Genomic DNA, 19,558 nt, shown 5'->3' on the forward strand with positions numbered 1-19,558 from the left:
TTATTTACATTTTGCACTGCTGAAAGCCAATGCATGCAGTAACAAACAACTGAACTAAATAGAAATTGTTTAAAGAGCCCTTTGCAATTAACAACTGAGAAGAACACATCAATATCTAATTAACAGAAGAGGCAATTCTTGTATAAGTTCAAAGACCTGTCTCTTAGATCCACTATAAAAAACTTTGTTACAACTTTGTTTTTCACAGTACTAGCCAGCTAACAAAACACTAGCTACTAGAAATTTTAAGAAGTGCTACATGATTCCAATCTGACAGTTTCCTCTTCCTTCTCCTGAAGATGTTTAATTGCTTAAAATGTCAGTGCATTCAACATGATGATTAATATTCTAATGCTTTACTGGCTTTTCAAGGCTTCTTTCACAAAATTTTCTTTTTGACTATACTACATGTACAAAACCATTTTAAAATGTGATGCACCATGCCTCTGCCAGAAGTACTACATAATCACTAACACTGTTAGCTAATGAATGAAAGGAGCAAGAGTTATGATTCCACCAGCATTCAAATGCCACACACCAGGTTACAAAAGGATGGGAAGAGAACATGGGAGCAGCAATCTGCTAGAGAAAAAAGGAACAGTAGCACAACACATCCATAAACACACAAAGAAGCAGCACAAGTTGTGCCAGACTCACCACGCACTTTTCACAAGGGGATTGACCACATAATCAGCAGCAGAGCTGATGCAGGTCAAAGACTTAAAATGATGGAGCAACAGACTCCAGCAGAATCTGCACTCTGCCCTTAGATGTACAAGAGGACAGAACCCTGCCACACAATTTAGTGTGCTCATCAGTCAGTAGCACACCATGGCCAAGCCCAGGTCCCACTGGGTGCTGCCCAGCCAGCTGTTCACCCACCCACAGTACCACAATATCCTGTGCCGCCCACAGCCCGGCCAGGGAGGCAGCCAGGGCAGGACAGAATTCCTCTGCAGGCAAGGTGGCAATGCAAAGAGAGACAATGTCCCAGGGACAAGCTGGGCTGGGGCAGGACTCATCCTAACCCAAGCACAGTTCCATGGTATGGAACACCCACAACCCTGCACACTGTATTTCTGGCAGATTTTTTCCACTTACAGTAAATTTTATTATTACAAATGCTCTCAAAGTTATTTTGAATATTCTCAAAAACTCTCTGGCACTTGCAATTCATTCCACTCTACACCTACAGTCTTCCATAAAGCACAGGTGACAAGGTTTATTAAATCTGTTGTTTGTGAAGAGAAAATAATAAATATATATATATACACACACACATTTTTAAGAATTCCCTTATGTGCTCCAGTACTTTGCCAAGTTTTAGAGGAGACTGCCAAAATAAAGCAATCTCAGCTTGGATAAGCAGTTGTTTGCCACTCTGACAGAGCCTCTCAGACTTTGTGTTAGACTTCATTAAAGAAATGGTCTTGTCTGCAATATGCTCATCCAACCAACTGTCCTGTATCTATTTTTCCTGGCAAGACAGCAGCTGGAAACAGGAGAATTAATGGGAAAAAGTTAAGATTCATAAGGAATATGATTTGCACATTTGGAAGTTCTCTTAAAAACATGATTTAAAGAGATTTAGCAAAGGTAACAGACCAGTCAATGAGATTACAGTTTGTACAGCTACTAGTTTATACCACAAAGACCATCTAATCCTTTAGCTGTATAGAAGAGCTGAATGCAGGTATCTGATGCAATGAATAGCACTTATACAATTAGTAAGATAAACACAAGTATAACACATGCAGTTCTGAATGTCATACTAAAATGTGTAGGTGTAAGCGTGTATGTAAATGCAATCAGACAGAATGAAGAAAGACATGGAAAATGGCTGCAGGTTAGGGTGAAGTGAGTAATCTGAGTTTAGCCTATTTAGCTTCTCCAAAAGTTCAGAGCTGATGACATTAACACATGTTTTCTCAGACCATTTAGACAATGTTTACTTATCAGAAAGGAATCAACATTGAAAAAGCTCACACTGGGCACATTCAAACAGGTAAGTACAAGAACCCACTTTAACAAGTGACTGTAGCCAGTCCTTTGCCCAGATTAACATACCCCTTTCCAAACCATGAATCAGGAATTGCCTAGTAATTGCACCCTGAACAGAATACTGGAGCTAGACGGGCAGGCAGAAACTGCAAAACAAGCTCTTGGGGTTGATTGCAAGATTATAATGCAGAGATAGAAAACACTGAAATCACTCAATCTGCAAACCACTGCTCCCTAGTCCAGCTAAACAAGCGTTGCTGCTACTATTTCCATAATGCAGTGGTGGTTTGGAGTTTTTCCTCGAGGCTCTTTGCTGTTGGCTTGGCTTCTTCTCTCACTTTTTGGAGAAAGGAACCTGGGGAGACAGGACATTTCCTAGATCTGATTCTGTTGGCACTTATGTCAATCACTCTTCAAATCCTGCCTTATCCCAGATGACAAAAATGTTAGGTGCCTCTGCCTAACACAAGAACTAAGAGACAAAGAAAGGATCTGCTCTCATCCCTAAATAGTAAGGATATTCTATTCACTACCCTCTCCACAGGAGGCCAAGTACTGCATCTTGTTCCTAGTTTCCCAGACAAAATACAGTACATTGTAGGTCAAATGGGAAGGGTAACATCCAGTTCCAACAATTAGAGGCAGCAAGCAACAGTACATAAAGACCATAGAGGGCTAAAAGATGCTTTGGTTTTTCTTGGGATAGAAGGACTCTAGGAATTATCTTTACTAATGTCTGCACTTACAGAACACTGTACCAGAAATAAACAGTTCCTCAGTTTTAAAAGGTAGTTCAATTTTCTCTGCATCAGATTCAGTCAATAATGTGTCTTCCATTAACTGGATGAAACTATTTTCTACTACTCGAAACTCTACTGCAGAAAAATTAAACAGGCAATTAAGATGGTGTTTATAATACGTTCACAGTACAAGTCTGGGTTTAGTGGGGTTTTTTTCCTAAAAGTCAGGAATATACTGGGGAAAAAGCCAAGTACTGGAAGTCTCAATAACACCCACTGTTTATAATGCAATCAAATGTTAACTCAAGATAAAAATAGTTCAAACCCTGTTTGTAATTCTTCCTCAATTCTATTCTATATTACTTGAAGATATTTAAACTATGTTTATATTTTCAGCTATCCTCCACAGAGTGGCTAGTGTTACTAAGCAGACAGCCAACAGCAAAAGGAATCATTGGAAGTATTTACTCATGTGCTTTAAGCATTTGGGACTATTTCAAAATTTCACTTTTGAAGAAATACATAAGCCACAAGAAACCACTTCTCACCTGAATTTTCAGCAGTTACACCACATTTTTATCTGCATTAATATAGGGGTACAGGTGTGCATGTAGGTCTAAACGGTCTGCCACCCTTTGCCTATCAGGAAGCTGTACATAATCATCCTCAACTTTTCTACTCTGAGGTTACCAGCCAGGTAGGTCTTATACAATATTGGCGCATATTAACTTCCAATCTGAGTTCTACTACCAAAATATGGTTAATTAAAGCAGAAAAGCAGGCAGCCCACAAACACCTGGTGCCCGACGTTTATAATGATCCAGAGCATTATGAACCTTTTGACATAACTTTCCCAGTGCCTGCTGACAGGAATGTCCAAGTTTGGATTTTTGAAACAGTTGTTGATCAATTAAGTATCACAGCACAAGAACATGCTTTTCAGTCCACCCACAGTCTCTGTTTCCAGGTCTTGTACTGCTTTTCAGACCTCCAGACTGTAGAATTATTCATATCCTCATTAGTTTTAATGAAGGAAAGTTGAAGTTCCAACTGCTGCAATTATCAGGTTTTCCTCCCCTATATGGTGACCAATCATCAAGTTTTCTAAACTTTGAAGCAGCACAGCTAATCAGCATAGCTCCAAAGCTCTTTCTGCTGCAGCATAATTCTCCAAATCTTTTTTCTTTTGGTCCAAGGAGGTGAAAAATAAGTCCTCTGCAATATTTTTGACTTCATGAAACACAGCTTCTTGGTTGCCAAACTACATTTGGATGAAGCAGTACACAGATTTTTTATTTTTTTTTTTAAATGCCCACACACCTGTCCTAAAACTTAATTCTAAAACCTCTTTAAGAGCCAGACCTGCAGGGCAGGATGAGAGGCTATGCCAGCAGATACCTTCTTCCAGGGGAACAGACAGAACTTCCAAACAAACTGGATACAAGAGCAACAGCCAGAGCAGGAAGGTACATGAAGTGGTACAGGACAGTTCTTACTACATGTTCAGTCACAACTTCTAAGTCATTATAGAAATTATTCATATATTCTCTGCCTTCCAAGAAACAAATGGAATTTCCTTGATCAGAGGACAGTGGCAAAAATTAGAGTGTGAAATGGCAACAAAATTTCTGAAACCTGTGAGCTACTACAGCAAAGAAAGCCCAGCTCAACAAAGCAGCACAGTCAAAGGAGTGAAAGATGGTCCTGTTTTCTCAAGGACATCTATTGTCCAATTCTAGTGAATTATTGCTTAGCAACACAATTTGGTACTGAAGTTCTTCCTGTAGTGATTGCAAGCAAAGAACAGGACTCAACTCCCAATGTACCACAGCAGCATGGGCACTTCATAAATGCTATCAGCCAACACCTTCCCTTACCCAGAACTGTGGCCTCTCACCACTTCTGGCAAAACCAGAGCCCACAAAAGTAATTAATTTGGAAAACTGTTCTGGGTAAAAACAATTAGATTTTATGCCTGTGTCAAATTAGTTTAAATGTAGAACTGCTCTTGTATGGTTCAGAGGACAAGAGCATCAGGACTGGGTGGGGACAAATTCGAAATCAAATGCACACTTAGGTTGGCTCAAGGCTGCCACCAAAGCACAGCTAAGGTAACACTAAGCCTAAGAAACATGCACCGTCTATGAGTGCCTCTTCTAGAAGAGAAGCCTTCAGCTCCCATAAAAAGCCTCTTTTCCAGAGACAAAGGAAACTTAAAAGGCTATGGAAGCACAGCTGTACGCAACTGCTGCCACCTTCACTTTGGCATGAGAAGACTGGGACAGCATTCTAAAATGGTTATAGAGAAATGGGAATGTGAATCACTTATGTAAGATGTAAAGAGACCCTATACAGCTGTAAGTCCCTTGCTGTATCTCAGGCTAGCTTTGTGAGGGCTGGATGATGCTGGGAAGGTTTTTGAGAAAGGGATTCTAAACACAAAAATGTTTTATCTTTGTAGGCTTTCATCTTCACAAAAAAAAAAGAATCTTACAGAGAAGAAAAAAGAACCAATCTTTGCTAAAGTGCACTTTGTATTTTATTTCTTGGATTAACTTCTACTCTCTCCAAATAATTTATTTTCCCAGGTTGTGTTTATACATGAGACTCAATAGTATTCTAGCTGTGAAGGTGTTACTTAAATAGCCATTAAGTGAATGCTGCTACTATTCAGAATAACAAAATAGAAGCTGTTATCCAAAAGGAGAAATTGAAATTCTTCACTCCTTTATTTAATAGTTACTATAACCAGTTTGCAGGGAGGAGGCACAGAAATAAGAACTACAGTGCTATACAAGGATTACAAATAAAGCCAGGGGGTAGTTTTAGCTTCATACAAGATCTGGTAACTTGAAAACTAAATACACCACACATGGTGATCAAAGCTTCTTATATAATACGATTCATATCTACCTTCAGCGGTTTAACTGCAATGTCACAAAAGGACAGCAAAGTATCTTAAGACACCTAATTCCTGTTGCTGCATTGTTTGTCCATCTCACTATCCTTATTCTACACTGACCCACAGGAACTTCTTGATCATACACATTTTTTCCTTGAGGCTTTGACTGCTACAGGGAGATATGAGATATAAAGGAAAGTTTTGGAAAAACCTTCCTTAAAGGCTGAACATAAAAGGATGTAAGAAACATGTCTTCTAAGAAAAACTTTCAGAACTGTTAATATGAAATGCATTAGCACCATATGAAAGATTCCTCAGATTTTAAACACGTAAAACATTAAGATCAGGAAAATCTCAGTTCTCTGAAATTCACTTCTTTGATTTCTTATCAGTCAGTAATCTTTGTGTAGTCCCAGGAAGGCAAGCAATCATAACTTGAAAGTGCCACTGGGTCAAGCTTAACCTAGCAGCTTAAGCTTAGGACCTCAATCACAGCAAATGAAGACATTTCTTCAGCAAAAGAAGAACAAGTCTTCATCTTCTCTAACAGAAGTTCTTCCAAGAAAATTATTAGCAACTTGATTACATTAACTTGATTGCATGATCTACCGTGGTGCATTTTATTATCCTTGAGAATTACACCTTAAATTTAAAAATGCATTGGAAAAGGTGTACTTTAAAAAAAACCTAATTACTATAATTACTATAGCCTGCTAAATAGTTTCATAAGCATAGAACTTGAGTTCATCGAAAAGTTAGCTCTTATTTTGTTTGAAAAAGCAAAGACGACATGAAATGGCTCCGTCAGGAAGATAATAACCAAAAAAATCCCCTATGAACTGAAAACTGTCTAGTTTTAATTAGTAAAAAATCACAAACCACAAAGAAATGCAACTCTGCAAAAACAATGGTATAACGCAATGTACTATTTGAATGCTGTTACAGGAAACCACATAATGCACATCTGTATTTGGCTAGCTGTTCATGCATTTTGACTATTGCTAGTCTTCAACTCAATTTTCAACAAAAAGCAACAGAAAAAAAGAAACTTCAACCAAGGTAAAAACAAATCAACTTCATTTTTAGAACTACCCTTTGCCATATATTGTTTGCAATTCTACGTCCTTTTACAAACATAGATGTATTTTAAATAGACGAGAAGTAAAAGCTATATTTTATTCAGCCACAATTATCCTGCAGTGCTTTATCAAATGTTTTTATCCTAAGGGTTCTTCTGGTACAGGAAGCCAGGAAGAACAAGCTAAAGGTAGCCTAGATGTCCTAAATTCTTTCCTCCAGTTCCAGCATTCTGTCCCGAAAGAGGGAACAGTACATGACAACCTCTCAGAAGTCAGCATTTCTGCAGCTGCTCTTTGGCCACAGGAGAAACTGTGTCACTGCTTTCTGCTGTTACCTTAGGTGGTAAAGTAACAGCAGAAAGCACCGGCACAGTTGCACTCACAGTTCTCAGGCTGGTCTTCCTCCAGGAACCCAGACTCTGACAGCCAGAAATGTCTGTCCTCCTCTGTGAGCACAGCCCACCCCCAGCTGTTCTGGAGATACATTGCTTCCTTCTCCATGACAGTCCCTGTCCTCAAAGGCAATGGGAAGCCTACTCTAAAAATCATGTTTAACATCTTTGCTCTTCACACCACTTCTTTCACACTTGTCCAAAATGGTTCTAAACAACAAGTAAATTCCAATTATTCTTAAGATTCAGCTATGCTTCAACCACAAAGCTGCCTCCTGAGCTGAAGTATGGAGCCAGTGCCCTTCTCTGACTTTTGAAGTTAACTAGGATAGACTTGCTATTAAACTCCATATTGCATACCTCAAGAAGTTGGCACATGTGTGCAAGGTTCTATGTGTACATTTTCATAGGCAATTTACAACGTATTTTCCTCAAACATGGCCACTATGCCCTAAATAAAATAAGGGTCGATGACTCAAACCTGCACACAAGAATTGAGCTGGTTTTGTTTTAATACTTATAGGAGGTATTTGCTTTCACAATAGCAGTGGAATTAGGCATCTCCCTAGTACACCACCCCCCATTACAAATTGTTTGCAACTGCTGAAATATAAGTCAGATTTCTACCAGTGTTTCAAAACTTTAAACAAGCTTTAACTTTCCAAAGAGAAGAGCCAGAGGACTTAAAAGAACAGAACTTGATACAGGAGTTGTGTACTGATATAAAATAAGGAAACCTTACTATACTGAGGCATTTTCCCAAAACTTCAGTACCCGGAACAACATCAATTCATTGGGCCAGAGCACAGTCTAAAAAGGAATTAAATACCAGTACAAAACTTCTCCTTCACCACTGGGAAACAAAGGATTTCACAGTGGGTGTTTAATTCCTTGTACTGAAAGAATCTTTGGAGTCCCAACTGTAAAAGGGAACTAAAACACATTCCCTCATTCAATCTAAATAGGATATTTGCTACAGTAGTATCATAAATAGTTTCTCTAGTGTTTTAACCGTACTCTAGTGTTTTAACACCATTACTGTAAAAATTTTCTTCCTTCTCATCTACTCTAAATTGGCCTTCTTTCAGTTTAAAACCATCACCTCTTGTTCTATTATAACAGGCCTTGCTAAAAATTTTGTCCCCACCTTTCTTACAGGCCCCCTTAAAAGTACTGAACAGTTGCAATGAATCTCCTCGAAGCCACCTTTTCTCCAGGCTGAACAATCCCAATTCTCTCAGCTTCCAAAACATATTATAATTAAACCCCTACGTGGAAGTATTTAAGATCTCAGGTTACTTTATATAGCAAGACAATCCACCAAATTATCTTCCCACCACAAGGCTACAGCATTTTACAATGCATATTACTCCCTTGGTAAGCATTAACATGTGTGTGCTTAAAGACACTTAAGCATCAACACGTGTATACATAATTCCAAATATTTGTTACATCAAGGAAAATCACTAAGAAGGAGTAACTCTTCCACCAGGTTATGCTTACACAAAGAGATATTAAGCTTCTTTTCATCAGGAAATCTGAATGTTCATTCAGTTCATTGTGGCCACATGCACTTAGAATGACCTCCCTCACTCCCTCCACCCGTTTCATTGTGCAAGGAACAGAAACCAGACAGCCTCACTTCTCAGACCACCAATTAGCTACAGTACTTAGCGCCCAGATGACAAAACACATTTTCAGGTCAAGAGAAAGTGTCATAGCTATGCAGCTGAATACCCCCCAAAAACTAAGAGATCCAGGTCCCAAACTTTCTGCGTTGCTCTGTTTTTAATATTCTGAAGAGCCAAAACACAGATCAGAGGGATCAAAAGAACATCAAACTAGAAAAGCACAAGTTTACATCAAGAGAAATTTACATGAAGAGAAATTTAACTCCCAAAACCTCCCATTTAGCATTTAAATGGGAAATCTTATTCCAAAACTATCAGGAATTTTATTAGTGTCACAGGTCTACTGTCACAGTTACTTAACTTTTTTAAAATCTGAAACAAGTAATGGAATACTTATCACTTTTTGGAAAAAATCTGGTAGTTACAGATGTTCAGAGAAAGAGATCACAGTTGAGAATGTTCAAACACAAACATTCCACTGGAAAAAAATAAAACTGAGGTGTCCATCTGGTAGGAACCTTCATGCACACACTACTGCTGAAGTAGATAGAGCTGAAATAAGTAACCATTGCAAGATGTTACAAGATATCTATTTTCAGAAAAAATACATTATACATCACAAAATTTGTAAAAGCTTATAAATTCTTCTAGGATAAACAGGAGGCAAATTTATGCATACAGTCATCTTGCTACAGCTCTGAGTCTATAAAATTGAATTTTCTTTAACAATCTAAGCAACATCTGACCATGTATCTGTTCCTAAAGTTACGAACTTATCTTGAAGCATATTGCTAGACCTGAAGTTTATAACAAGAATGTTTCCAGTAACCAGAAGCACATGATAGTGTAATTGCACATCCCAGAATGTAATACCACACTTAAAAAACAGTTATTTCAATGATTACACTAATGAGTTCTGAACTTCCAACCCATGTGCATACAGTTTCATAATTACACAGCTTGAAATCCTCATCAGCAAATCCAAATGCTCCTGAAATCCAAATCATTTTATAATCTTGAATAATGCATGGCACCTCTGCAGCAATAAATTAAAACAAATTTCATAAAAATGCAAAGCTTCATAATCTGTATTCTAAAAGACAGTGCATTACTAAAATAAAGTGCTGCTTAGTAAGTACTAACAACAGTGGTATGTTGACCCCTCCCCTTGGTATTTACAGTTCAGACCCTATGTCAGAAATAAACAGACCAACTCCTACCAAAATATCCTTTTTTGTATATATTTATATGTATATGGTGGCTTACAGCGTATCCTACTACAAAGAGTGAAATCAGACATCTGTTTCCTAAACAAGCAATGGCTCAAAATTGCATGAAACTTTTCCCTCCTGAAAAGTGTGAAAACATGTTTTTAAAAATAGGCTGCAGCTTGACTGGTTTACATATTATTTTGTCAATAGTAAAAACAAAACTCCATCTTAGTTCTTTGAAGGGCCAGCAAATCAAGGTCTACAGTTTCTCTATAAGAACAACTCCAGCCCCAATGCCTTTCTTTTGTTTGATTGATTTTGAACTATTGATAAACCCTAGACAAACTCAGTGGAAAATCTGAGCAAGCATCAGTGCTGTCCTTTTGAATGAGTCCAAAAGCCTTGTCAAGATGACAAGAAAAGTCATTATTACAATCAATGAAAAATCATACAATTGTTTTGGTTGGAAGGGAACATAAAGATCATCCAGTTCTATATGCCTGCCATGGGCAGAGACTCCATCCACCAGACCAGGATGTGCTCAGAGCCCCATCCAGCCTAGCCTTGAACACTTCCAGGGATGGGGCATCCACAGCTTCTCTGGGGAACCTGTGCCAGTGCCTCACCACCCTCACACTGAAGAATTTGCTCCTGATATCTTATCTGTCTCCTCCTTTACTTCAGAAACGTTTCCACTTGTCCTGTCACCAACTTCCCAAATAAAAAGTTTCTCTCCCTCATTTTTATCATCTTTTAGGCACTGGAAGGCTGCAATGAAGTCTCCCTGGAGCCTTCTCTTCTCCAGGCTGAACAATCCCAACTCTCTCACCCTGTGTTCAACAGAATAGGTGCTCCTTCCCTCAAATCTACTTTGTGGGCCTCCTCTGGACCCTCTCCAACAGGCCCACATCTTTCTTGTGCTGAGGAGTCCTGACCTGAACTCAGTATTCCAGACTGAGTCTCGTGAGAGCAGAATAGAGAGGGAGAAACACCTCCCCCAGCTTGCTGGCAATGCTTCCTTTAATGCAGCCCAAAAGGATTGACACCCCGTTTTGTTCTTGGATTTTCTTGTGTCCCACAGTTCCATACCGTTAGGGGCTACCAAGGATAAAGGTTATTATTTAAAATATGCCCTAATACTTCCCTTCCTTGTGGACATATGATCTACTGCTAACCATCAGACACCTGAAGAGTCTCTACTGGGACTCCCTTGACAGAACAGAAATGGCGTGGAGCTTTTATTCACAATTCTGTTTTGTCTTTATAACTTCATCACTCAGAACTACATATGAATATTTAAATAAACAAATACTGTCAGCAATAACAATTTCATATCCTAATAACCCTGATTATTGGATATAATAACTGAAACATTACAAAGAATTTACACAATGAAGAAGTACTGTAAACTTTGAGCAAATCTGTTCATACTGTATTACGCTTTTGGAGGTTGTAAACATGCTATTCAGAATATAAGTTAAATCTATTTTCATTTTTACAATTAAGGATTTGAAAGAAGAAGGCATAATTAGTTATCCTTTTGCTAATAAAATTTTAAGATCTCTGGGTACCTGTAGTACCTCATCACTGAAATCACAAAATAGAAACACAAAACCAGAGGCAGTGAGGAAGAGTCACAAACAGCTACACATATTCTGGCAGAGACACTAATCATAACTTTACAATTATAATAAGGGGGGAAAAAAACCAAAAAGGCATTAAAGTCAAATCAAAGAACAGCAGGCCTTACACACAAGTTTTGCCAAATTTTTGCAAGTTTATTTTCCTCATATTGATCACAACAGGCTTTTTGATCTACTAATCCCTTGGTTTACCTCATTAACAGCAAGGAACTAAACATCAAAATTGGCCTCTTAACACCCATTTTCCCAAAAAGGCATTCAAATTTACAGAAGCATAACCAAGACAGAAGCCCTAAGTGTCAGAAGTCTGAAGTGTGTATTTCCTGCAGCCAGCTCAACAGTCAGCAAGAGCACATGCATTAGAGCAATAACAGGACATGGTATTAACCAACTAAATGTCATAAAACATTGTGTCAAAGCCCAGGTCCAGAACAATATTAACCACTTTAAAAGGAAGAAAAGTTGTAATTTTTTTCTTCTTTGATTCCTCTTTCTTTTTGATTCAGGTTTTATGAAAGACACAAATCATCCAAGTTATAACACACCATTTTGAACTATCCTGTCCATTGCAGACTTCCAATGTTGCCTCCATATTACATGAAACTAACAGCACCAAACTGCTTTCTGTGCTAACAGACACATCTCCCACATTCTTATAAAAAAGGGATTTTTTAAACTTCTCCAAGGAAAACTTGCCCAATACGCAGTAATTTGTAGAGGAGTCTACATAAAAAAAACACTGCAGCATAAGCTTCCATAGGCAAAAATTTTCAGCTGTAATGAAGTCTCACATCTCTTCCAGTTTTTCCCACATAAATATACTATTGTACAACAAACTGAAGAATAAAAACCCCTTTAGTCAATACCCCAGTTACCAGAAAGTTACAAAACCCTAGAGAGCTCAATTACACTCAATTACTTAGAAGTCTGGAGTTGGAACAGCTTTTCTCTAACTCAAGTATGCATTATTTGCATACTATACTATATCATGTATTTGAGAATCATGTCATGCAACAAAAAAGCTGCAAAGCATGACTTTCACAGGCTCTGCTGACACACTGGGAGGTAACTTAAAACAGTATTGAGGCCTCTGCCACCTGCATCCAGGGGAAGCTTTTAAAGCAGCAATGCTGTAAGTCCATGTGAGAAGAAACTGCCTCAGAGCAACCCAGGCCTTTATTTAAAGTAGTGAGACTTTTCTATCAACTTGCCCCCTTCTCATGTCTCACTTAATGTTGCCATTTTTCATCTTGAGGTAGAAATTTTCCTTATCACCTCAAAGACTTCAGTTAGAGCTTCTATATTTACCTAAGGGTTACCGTGGCTCTGATTCACTTCTCTTTCATGAGGAATTTGATGGTTGAATAGAATAGAAACTGATCAAAGGTAGAATTAGCTCATTATAACTTAAATACACATTGCACATTAGAGTATGCCATCACTTCCACAGTCAAAATGACAACCCTCAAGGTCTACAGAGTCAAATCCAGGTCAAAAAATAACTGCTCTACAGTGCTAAACGCAGACACCCATCACTCCCAGTGACTAAACCTGCCTGCAAACAACAGAAAAGTTCCAAATCCACTGGCAGAAAACACGCCTGTCAGCATACTTTTCTACCTGGAAAAACATTTCTTTTGTATAATTATATCAGTCTTGAAGTTAACATCTGCTTTATTTTTATTGCTTTGTTGAAAAACCTTCTCCAAACCAGCCTCACACTTGCAAAATCATCACTGAAACTAAAGCTACCTGCAAAGGCTTCTGTCTGAAGTAGGGCTTCAAAGAGTTACTTAGCATTTGTGACAAAAGCTTCAGCCAGATCTAGAGCTTCTTATCAGGAGCATGCATGGGCCCAATAGCCATTTTGAACAGCCAGCAGCTTATTTCCCTAGCAGTAGGAGACCATCCAGGAGACATGTTTTTTCAATATTGCATTTCTGCTGTAGTGAGCTGCGAAGAACTCATTGATTTTCCTATTTAATATTTCATTAAATGCTTAGCTAAAATAGGTATCTGAGCTACACTTAATTCATATCATTTACCTGATATCATCATTAGAAACACTTAAATGACAGTTGCAGTCACTACAAATGTTGATATAGTGTCACTATTTCAGCATTTCACTGACGTTGCTTTGTGTCCTTCAAAAGCTTCTGCTGCTGTTAAAAATCCCTACTCATCTATATTTAACAAAGACACCCAAGAAAAAACTAAATTTCTAAGATCATACTGTTATCCTGCTATTTCAGTGGCAGCACACTGCCCATCACAATGACTTTTTTTATTTCTTCCACTTCTAAAAAAGCCACCCCACACCACAGAACACCCCCCACCGTTAGCAGCGGCACTGCCAACAAACAAGTCCCTGGAGAGCTTAAAGCCACATCACCTCCTGGGATGACATGCCTAATCTTTCAACATCAGCACTGATCAGAAAATGTACCTTCACAAAAACGTTCAGCAGCTTTGTTGGCTCAACTGTAGCTACTGCAATACTGCCCTTGCAAACACAGTCTTAGAAAACAACACCCAAAATATCCACAAAAACCAAAAAGTACCAAGCAACAAGAAAAAGACACAAAAGCAAACAAACAGATGAAAAAACCCTACAAAAGAAAATCAAAACAATCCAAAAAAACCCCCAGCACCCTGACAGCAGACCATCTCCTACTTCAGAAGGGCTCTGTTAAAAAAGCACACCTGTAAACATGCTTTGCTTGTATTTAATCCTGTCAAAATATGAACACATATATACATATAAAGTTTGATATAAAGTCTATTTTCCTTGTAGACCCCTACATTTATTCAGAAAGCAGAACTGTTCTGATTGAGGAAGCTTGCTGTCCTATAAGCAAAGCAAGTTTTAACCTAACGCAGGCTTTCATTTACATCATCTTAGCCTCCGCAGGTGTTTGCTAGTATACGAAAACATGATTCCATATAAACATCAGCAGCAAGTTTAGATCGTTATATTAAGTTTATGCATTTCAGACATGTGCCAGGCACCTCCATGAAAGGAAACATTTGGTACTCTATCTTTGACACAGTAAAGAAATTTTCTCAGAACATTTTCTTGCTGAAGAGTTCATTTCAAGTGGGAAATCTGCTAAGAACAGTATACAAAGAGGACTCTATTTATAACTTCAACATTAAAATCAGACTATTTAAATAGCACGTTCTTATTCAACTGACAAAATTTGGGGATTTTAATTAATTCATCATTCAGAATATCAGGACATGAACCAATTGCTGGATAATGTGCTGAAGACAAGCTATTTTAAAGCTATTCTACAAAACTATGTCAACTAGCTTTGGACAACCAATTTAGGTCACAGATTATTGCTGAGGCAACAGCAGCAAGAGAGACTCTCGGCCAGCAGAATTTCCAAAGCATTTTCACATGACATGTTACCAAGCCTATGAAATACTAATTTAGATCTGTTTTATAGGCAATTAAAAAATGCCACTCTGTCCAACATAACTGTGCAGTTGACAGCTGCACAGTTGAACTTTGATTAATCTGGAGTTCAAGAGGAAGTCAGGAAGTTAATGTAAGCAGAGCTCAAAACCACTGCCACTCCCAGTGATGGGCATTACACATTCCAGCGCCATTACTTCAGGGCTGAACTTCACCATTTACTCCGTTTTTTGGTTCCCTCCCATTCATTCACTAACCCACCACAGCACTTGCTGCTTACCTCATGAGTAGTTGTGCCTCCTTAACAGTCTATTGTTAAGGACTGTCAAAAGCTTTTGAAATTCCAAATAAATTCTATCTGATAGCACTCTGCCTGTTTTGTTGTCACAGTGAAAGAATTCAATAGATTAGCAAAGACATTTTCCTCTGAAGAAACTGAGCTAATTTACTCCTATCAAAGTACGATCTAGAGCAGATTATCTCTTCAAAAAGCAGCAGCATTTCCTCTGCCACTGAAGAAGAGTTTGATGGTAAGCAGTGCCAAACACACCTTTGGTTAAAGGCACTGAGGTTAAGTGCAAGCTTATTTTTATAGAGAGTGACTGATTTAATGTGAAACTCTGTCACTGGCTTGGATGAACAGCAAAGGATCACAAGGACAAGGGAGCAACGAACCTGTGGCCTATTCATTTACTGCATATACAGATAATCATAACCAAAGGCAAGCAGAGATGAATGTACCAAAAATTCCTCCATCTATTCAGGGACTTTAAACACCAAATAAGATAGCAGGCCAATCTGACCTGATCATCTCCTCCCCATTTTTGCAAAGCTTAAAAGATCCCCTAGTAGAGATTCTCAGTGTGAAATAACACTGGTGAAGGCTCAAAGACTAACAGGAACCAGTAAAGCTATCAAAACTATTTGTAAGCCTTTTATAGGGCTGGTTCTTTGGTATCAGATCATATCAAACTTTGTAAGTAGGTAGTATGGACAGCTCCTTACACATGCTATGGTCCAATTCCACTCTCAAATGAAAGAATTTTTCAACCTCTTAGACCAGCAGATCCCCTAAAACATTCTCCCTTACTTTAATCAAAAAAATCTGATTTTTCACTGCAGCTGCTCTGTTCAGCAAGTCTCTTACCCCTGTTTCACCAAGCTACTCTGAAGAAAATAAGATGACAGTGATACATCCCCTGTAATTGAGATATCAGAGGAAGAAAAATTGAGGCGTTTGCTGTACTCCTAAACCACACCAGACCACTTCAAAGAGTAAGACTCAAGTTTCCCAGCGAGTTTTCCCTAAGGCAGCCTCAGAGCCTCACTTAGCACTGTCATAACTGAGGAAGCTTAGACCCACAGCTGTGACCTAGAAGCTTATTCAGCTACACAGTCAGTGACAGCCACTGACAAGGTATAGCACAGGCTCTGGTCACAAGTTAAAAACTACATGGCATATCAAATGTTCTGCACATTGATGCTCACATTTCCACAAGAGCTCCTCTACCAGTACTTCAGAGAAAATCCTGGGTAAACGTGCTAATTTTCGTTAACTAATGAGACCAGCAAAATATTTCTCTTTGATGTAATATCTCATTTTATGACATCTTATGCTTATGGTTGTATTCTTTATACACAGCTGTTCAATTTCAGAACTCAATCCTTTTGTCTCCAAACACTCCTAAAAAAAAGTCTTAAGGGGCTTTAAGTGTACTTTCAGTAAATATGGACAAGCAAGAAACACAAATATGATAAAAAGAAAATATACAGTTCCACTGTTTTTAAAAATTCCCACACAAACCACCCTTAAATGACACTGAAGTACACCCTAAACAATTTTCTAAGATACAAAGAAGCAGCATCCCATTAATCATAAATAAAACGTTCTGCTTTGTTTTAAGTCATTGAGGAATCAACACAGCATACAAAACTACCAATTCTGTTTGCAATATACTAAATTATTTTTTAAGTCATCAAGCATATGGCACTTTAAATAGACAAAGCAATTTATCTAAAAGCACAAGCATATCCCATATTTGGATCTTCAGTTTAAAGCCATTAATTTTTGTTCTTCTGATTTTAGGAAGAAAAAAAGAAAGATAAAATCAGCAAAGTTTTATAAATAATACCCCTCCTTCTCTATGCTGAATAAGTCACCAATAAGTTGCCTAAAACTAAATTTTTCTGACAATTAAAAATAAAATTAAAAGATTTCTCTGCAATTACTACTACCCAGACAAGAAATTTGTCTTATTTTAATTGAAATTTAGAGACTCACAGCTTTTAAAATGAATCAGCGGCCTGCTCAGACTTTCAGTAGCAAATCATAGGAACTCCTCTCAAAATTTAACAGTTCAAGGAGCTGTTCTTGTCATCACAAGATTTGTCCATTTTGTCACTCTCAACCATGACATTTGAATGATTCTCAACAACTTAATTCCATGCAAAGGCAGCGATTATAAAAGACATTTTACACAGCATTTATTTTTAAGTGGCATAAAAAAGAAAAAAATTCTTGTAAAACCCACATTTTTCACCATGGTATTTGAATATAGAAATAAAAGGAAACACAGAACTGCATTAAAAGGTTAAGCCCTAAGTGAACCCTGTCAGGCTTCTCTTCTCACTGCTTGAGTCATATTTCCCATTCCTCCATTCTGCTCCAAAAGGGGAGAGTTACAGCAGTTATGGGCAGACGTGTTTAAGAATATTTAACATCCATTTCACCTGCCATATATCCAAGAAATAAGAAAGCAGCATTTGTTACTTGAAAAGACACATAACATTTTCATACAAGCTTTACCTTATCTTTGTCTTCCACAACATCTGCCAGCACATCATCTGGGTCCAGGATTCCTCCATCTGTATACTCCAGGTGGTGAATATTTACCCAGGAAGCTGGATCCTGTAAGACAGATACAAGACTTCTTAACCTACCCTTGCATGATTTCAGTGCTAGCAGACATAGCAGTTGTGTGTCCCACTTATTTTCCACCTACTTCCCTCTATAATCACGAGGTAGAAGATCAGAGCCACTGCTCAAAATTGAAACTGAGAGCAAATGAAAACTGCAGATGAAAAACAAGGCAATACCTACAGAACACTACACAAAAAAAAAAATCTTTAAAACATATTTTGGTTTCCTTATCAATCTTTATCTAATTTGAATAGTAAATTTAAAAGAACAAAAAATTCTTTTTGTTTTACAATACTTTAAAGATAGAATATTTTGGTTATTATCAGCATAAACAAATACATATATATGTATGTGTATATATATATATATATATATATATGGATTGGCATGCAGCCCTCCTGACAGGTTGTGGGGAGGCATATCCATATATTTTTAGACATATAAAATACATCCATCATTTCTTTCTCTGAGGCAGATAATCCTATTGTGGCAAAAAAACGCAAATGAATAAGTAAATTCCAGTTTGCTTTCAGAAATAAATACTCTCAAATTCCAATGCAATACTGTGTACCATATTAACAGGGATCAGATTAATTCTCCAAAACTAATGCTTTCTCCATAGGTTATTAACTCCTTCAATAACCAGGATTTCAGCCATCACTCCACTGACCCTGAAGCCAGAAGGCTAAGAGTGTACGGCTCAACAGCAAATTCTCCCTGACAGGAAATACAAAATGAGAGAGCAGACACACAGCCTGTAGCCACTGCCCCAAACTATACCAGCTACCTGTGTACACAACTTCCAAGTGGTATTTATGGCTGAACTGCCTTAGTTAAGACTTATCCTCCTAGGACCAGTTCTTGTGGTTTAATGAGCACATGGCAGCTCAGTGAGTCACAGTGATGTATGTGAGTACTCTGAGCTATATCAGCACTGATGAACACTGCATCTGCTACAGCAAATGAAGAAAGAAAACATGCCTGGTTAGGATTATAAAGCATATTTGAGTCCTCCATCAAATATTATGGAGAGTGGCCAGAATATGCTAAAATTAAGGGCCAGGAAAGGGGCATGCACACACATAGCTTTGAGAAATGTTTCAGAAATGGACAACCAAAGGATGACAACTGATGACCTGCAACTGAGGGTTAAGTGTAACTAGATACAGTACAGCTGTGTAACAACACACAACTAAGCATCTAAAAGTATGTCAATTTGTAACATGTCCATTTAATCTCTAATTTACCTCTTACTACAGTTATTTCATTTTGCAATGAAATCACCCATTTCTGAAATAGCAAATGTTTGTTCATTCTAAGTATCACATGCTCAAAATTACAAAGTTTAAGAGTATCAATTAATATGGTTTTTTCCTCTGCAAAGTGATAAAGTGTGGAAAACTATTACAGCTCAAATTTCTATCTTTAGGCCCAGGGCTTAGGTATTTTTACCATAACCATAAAACTCTAAGATGAAAAGGCAGAAAAGAAACATACCTTTATGCAATAAATAAGCACTTTAATTGAGATTATACAATTTACCTAATGCAGTTACCTTGGAAAATGAGTATTAGTTTGACCCTAACAATAAAATTACAAAATATGATACGCTGAAACC

General features: G+C 37.8%; 1 protein-coding gene across 1 annotated transcript in view; it reads right to left on the reverse strand.

Moving 5' to 3' along the window:
- PARD3B (par-3 family cell polarity regulator beta) overlaps window positions 1-19,558 on the reverse strand; it is a 390,768-nt gene that overhangs the window by 347,548 nt on the left and 23,662 nt on the right. The window contains exon 2 of the mRNA XM_059475508.1: window positions 17,827-17,928. Within this exon, the coding sequence (XP_059331491.1) occupies window positions 17,827-17,928 (102 nt within the window). The remainder of the gene's footprint in view (window positions 1-17,826; window positions 17,929-19,558) is intronic.

Source organism: Ammospiza nelsoni, chromosome 7, assembly GCF_027579445.1.
Source record: "Ammospiza nelsoni isolate bAmmNel1 chromosome 7, bAmmNel1.pri, whole genome shotgun sequence".
Classification (NCBI taxonomy): Eukaryota; Metazoa; Chordata; class Aves; order Passeriformes; family Passerellidae; genus Ammospiza; species Ammospiza nelsoni.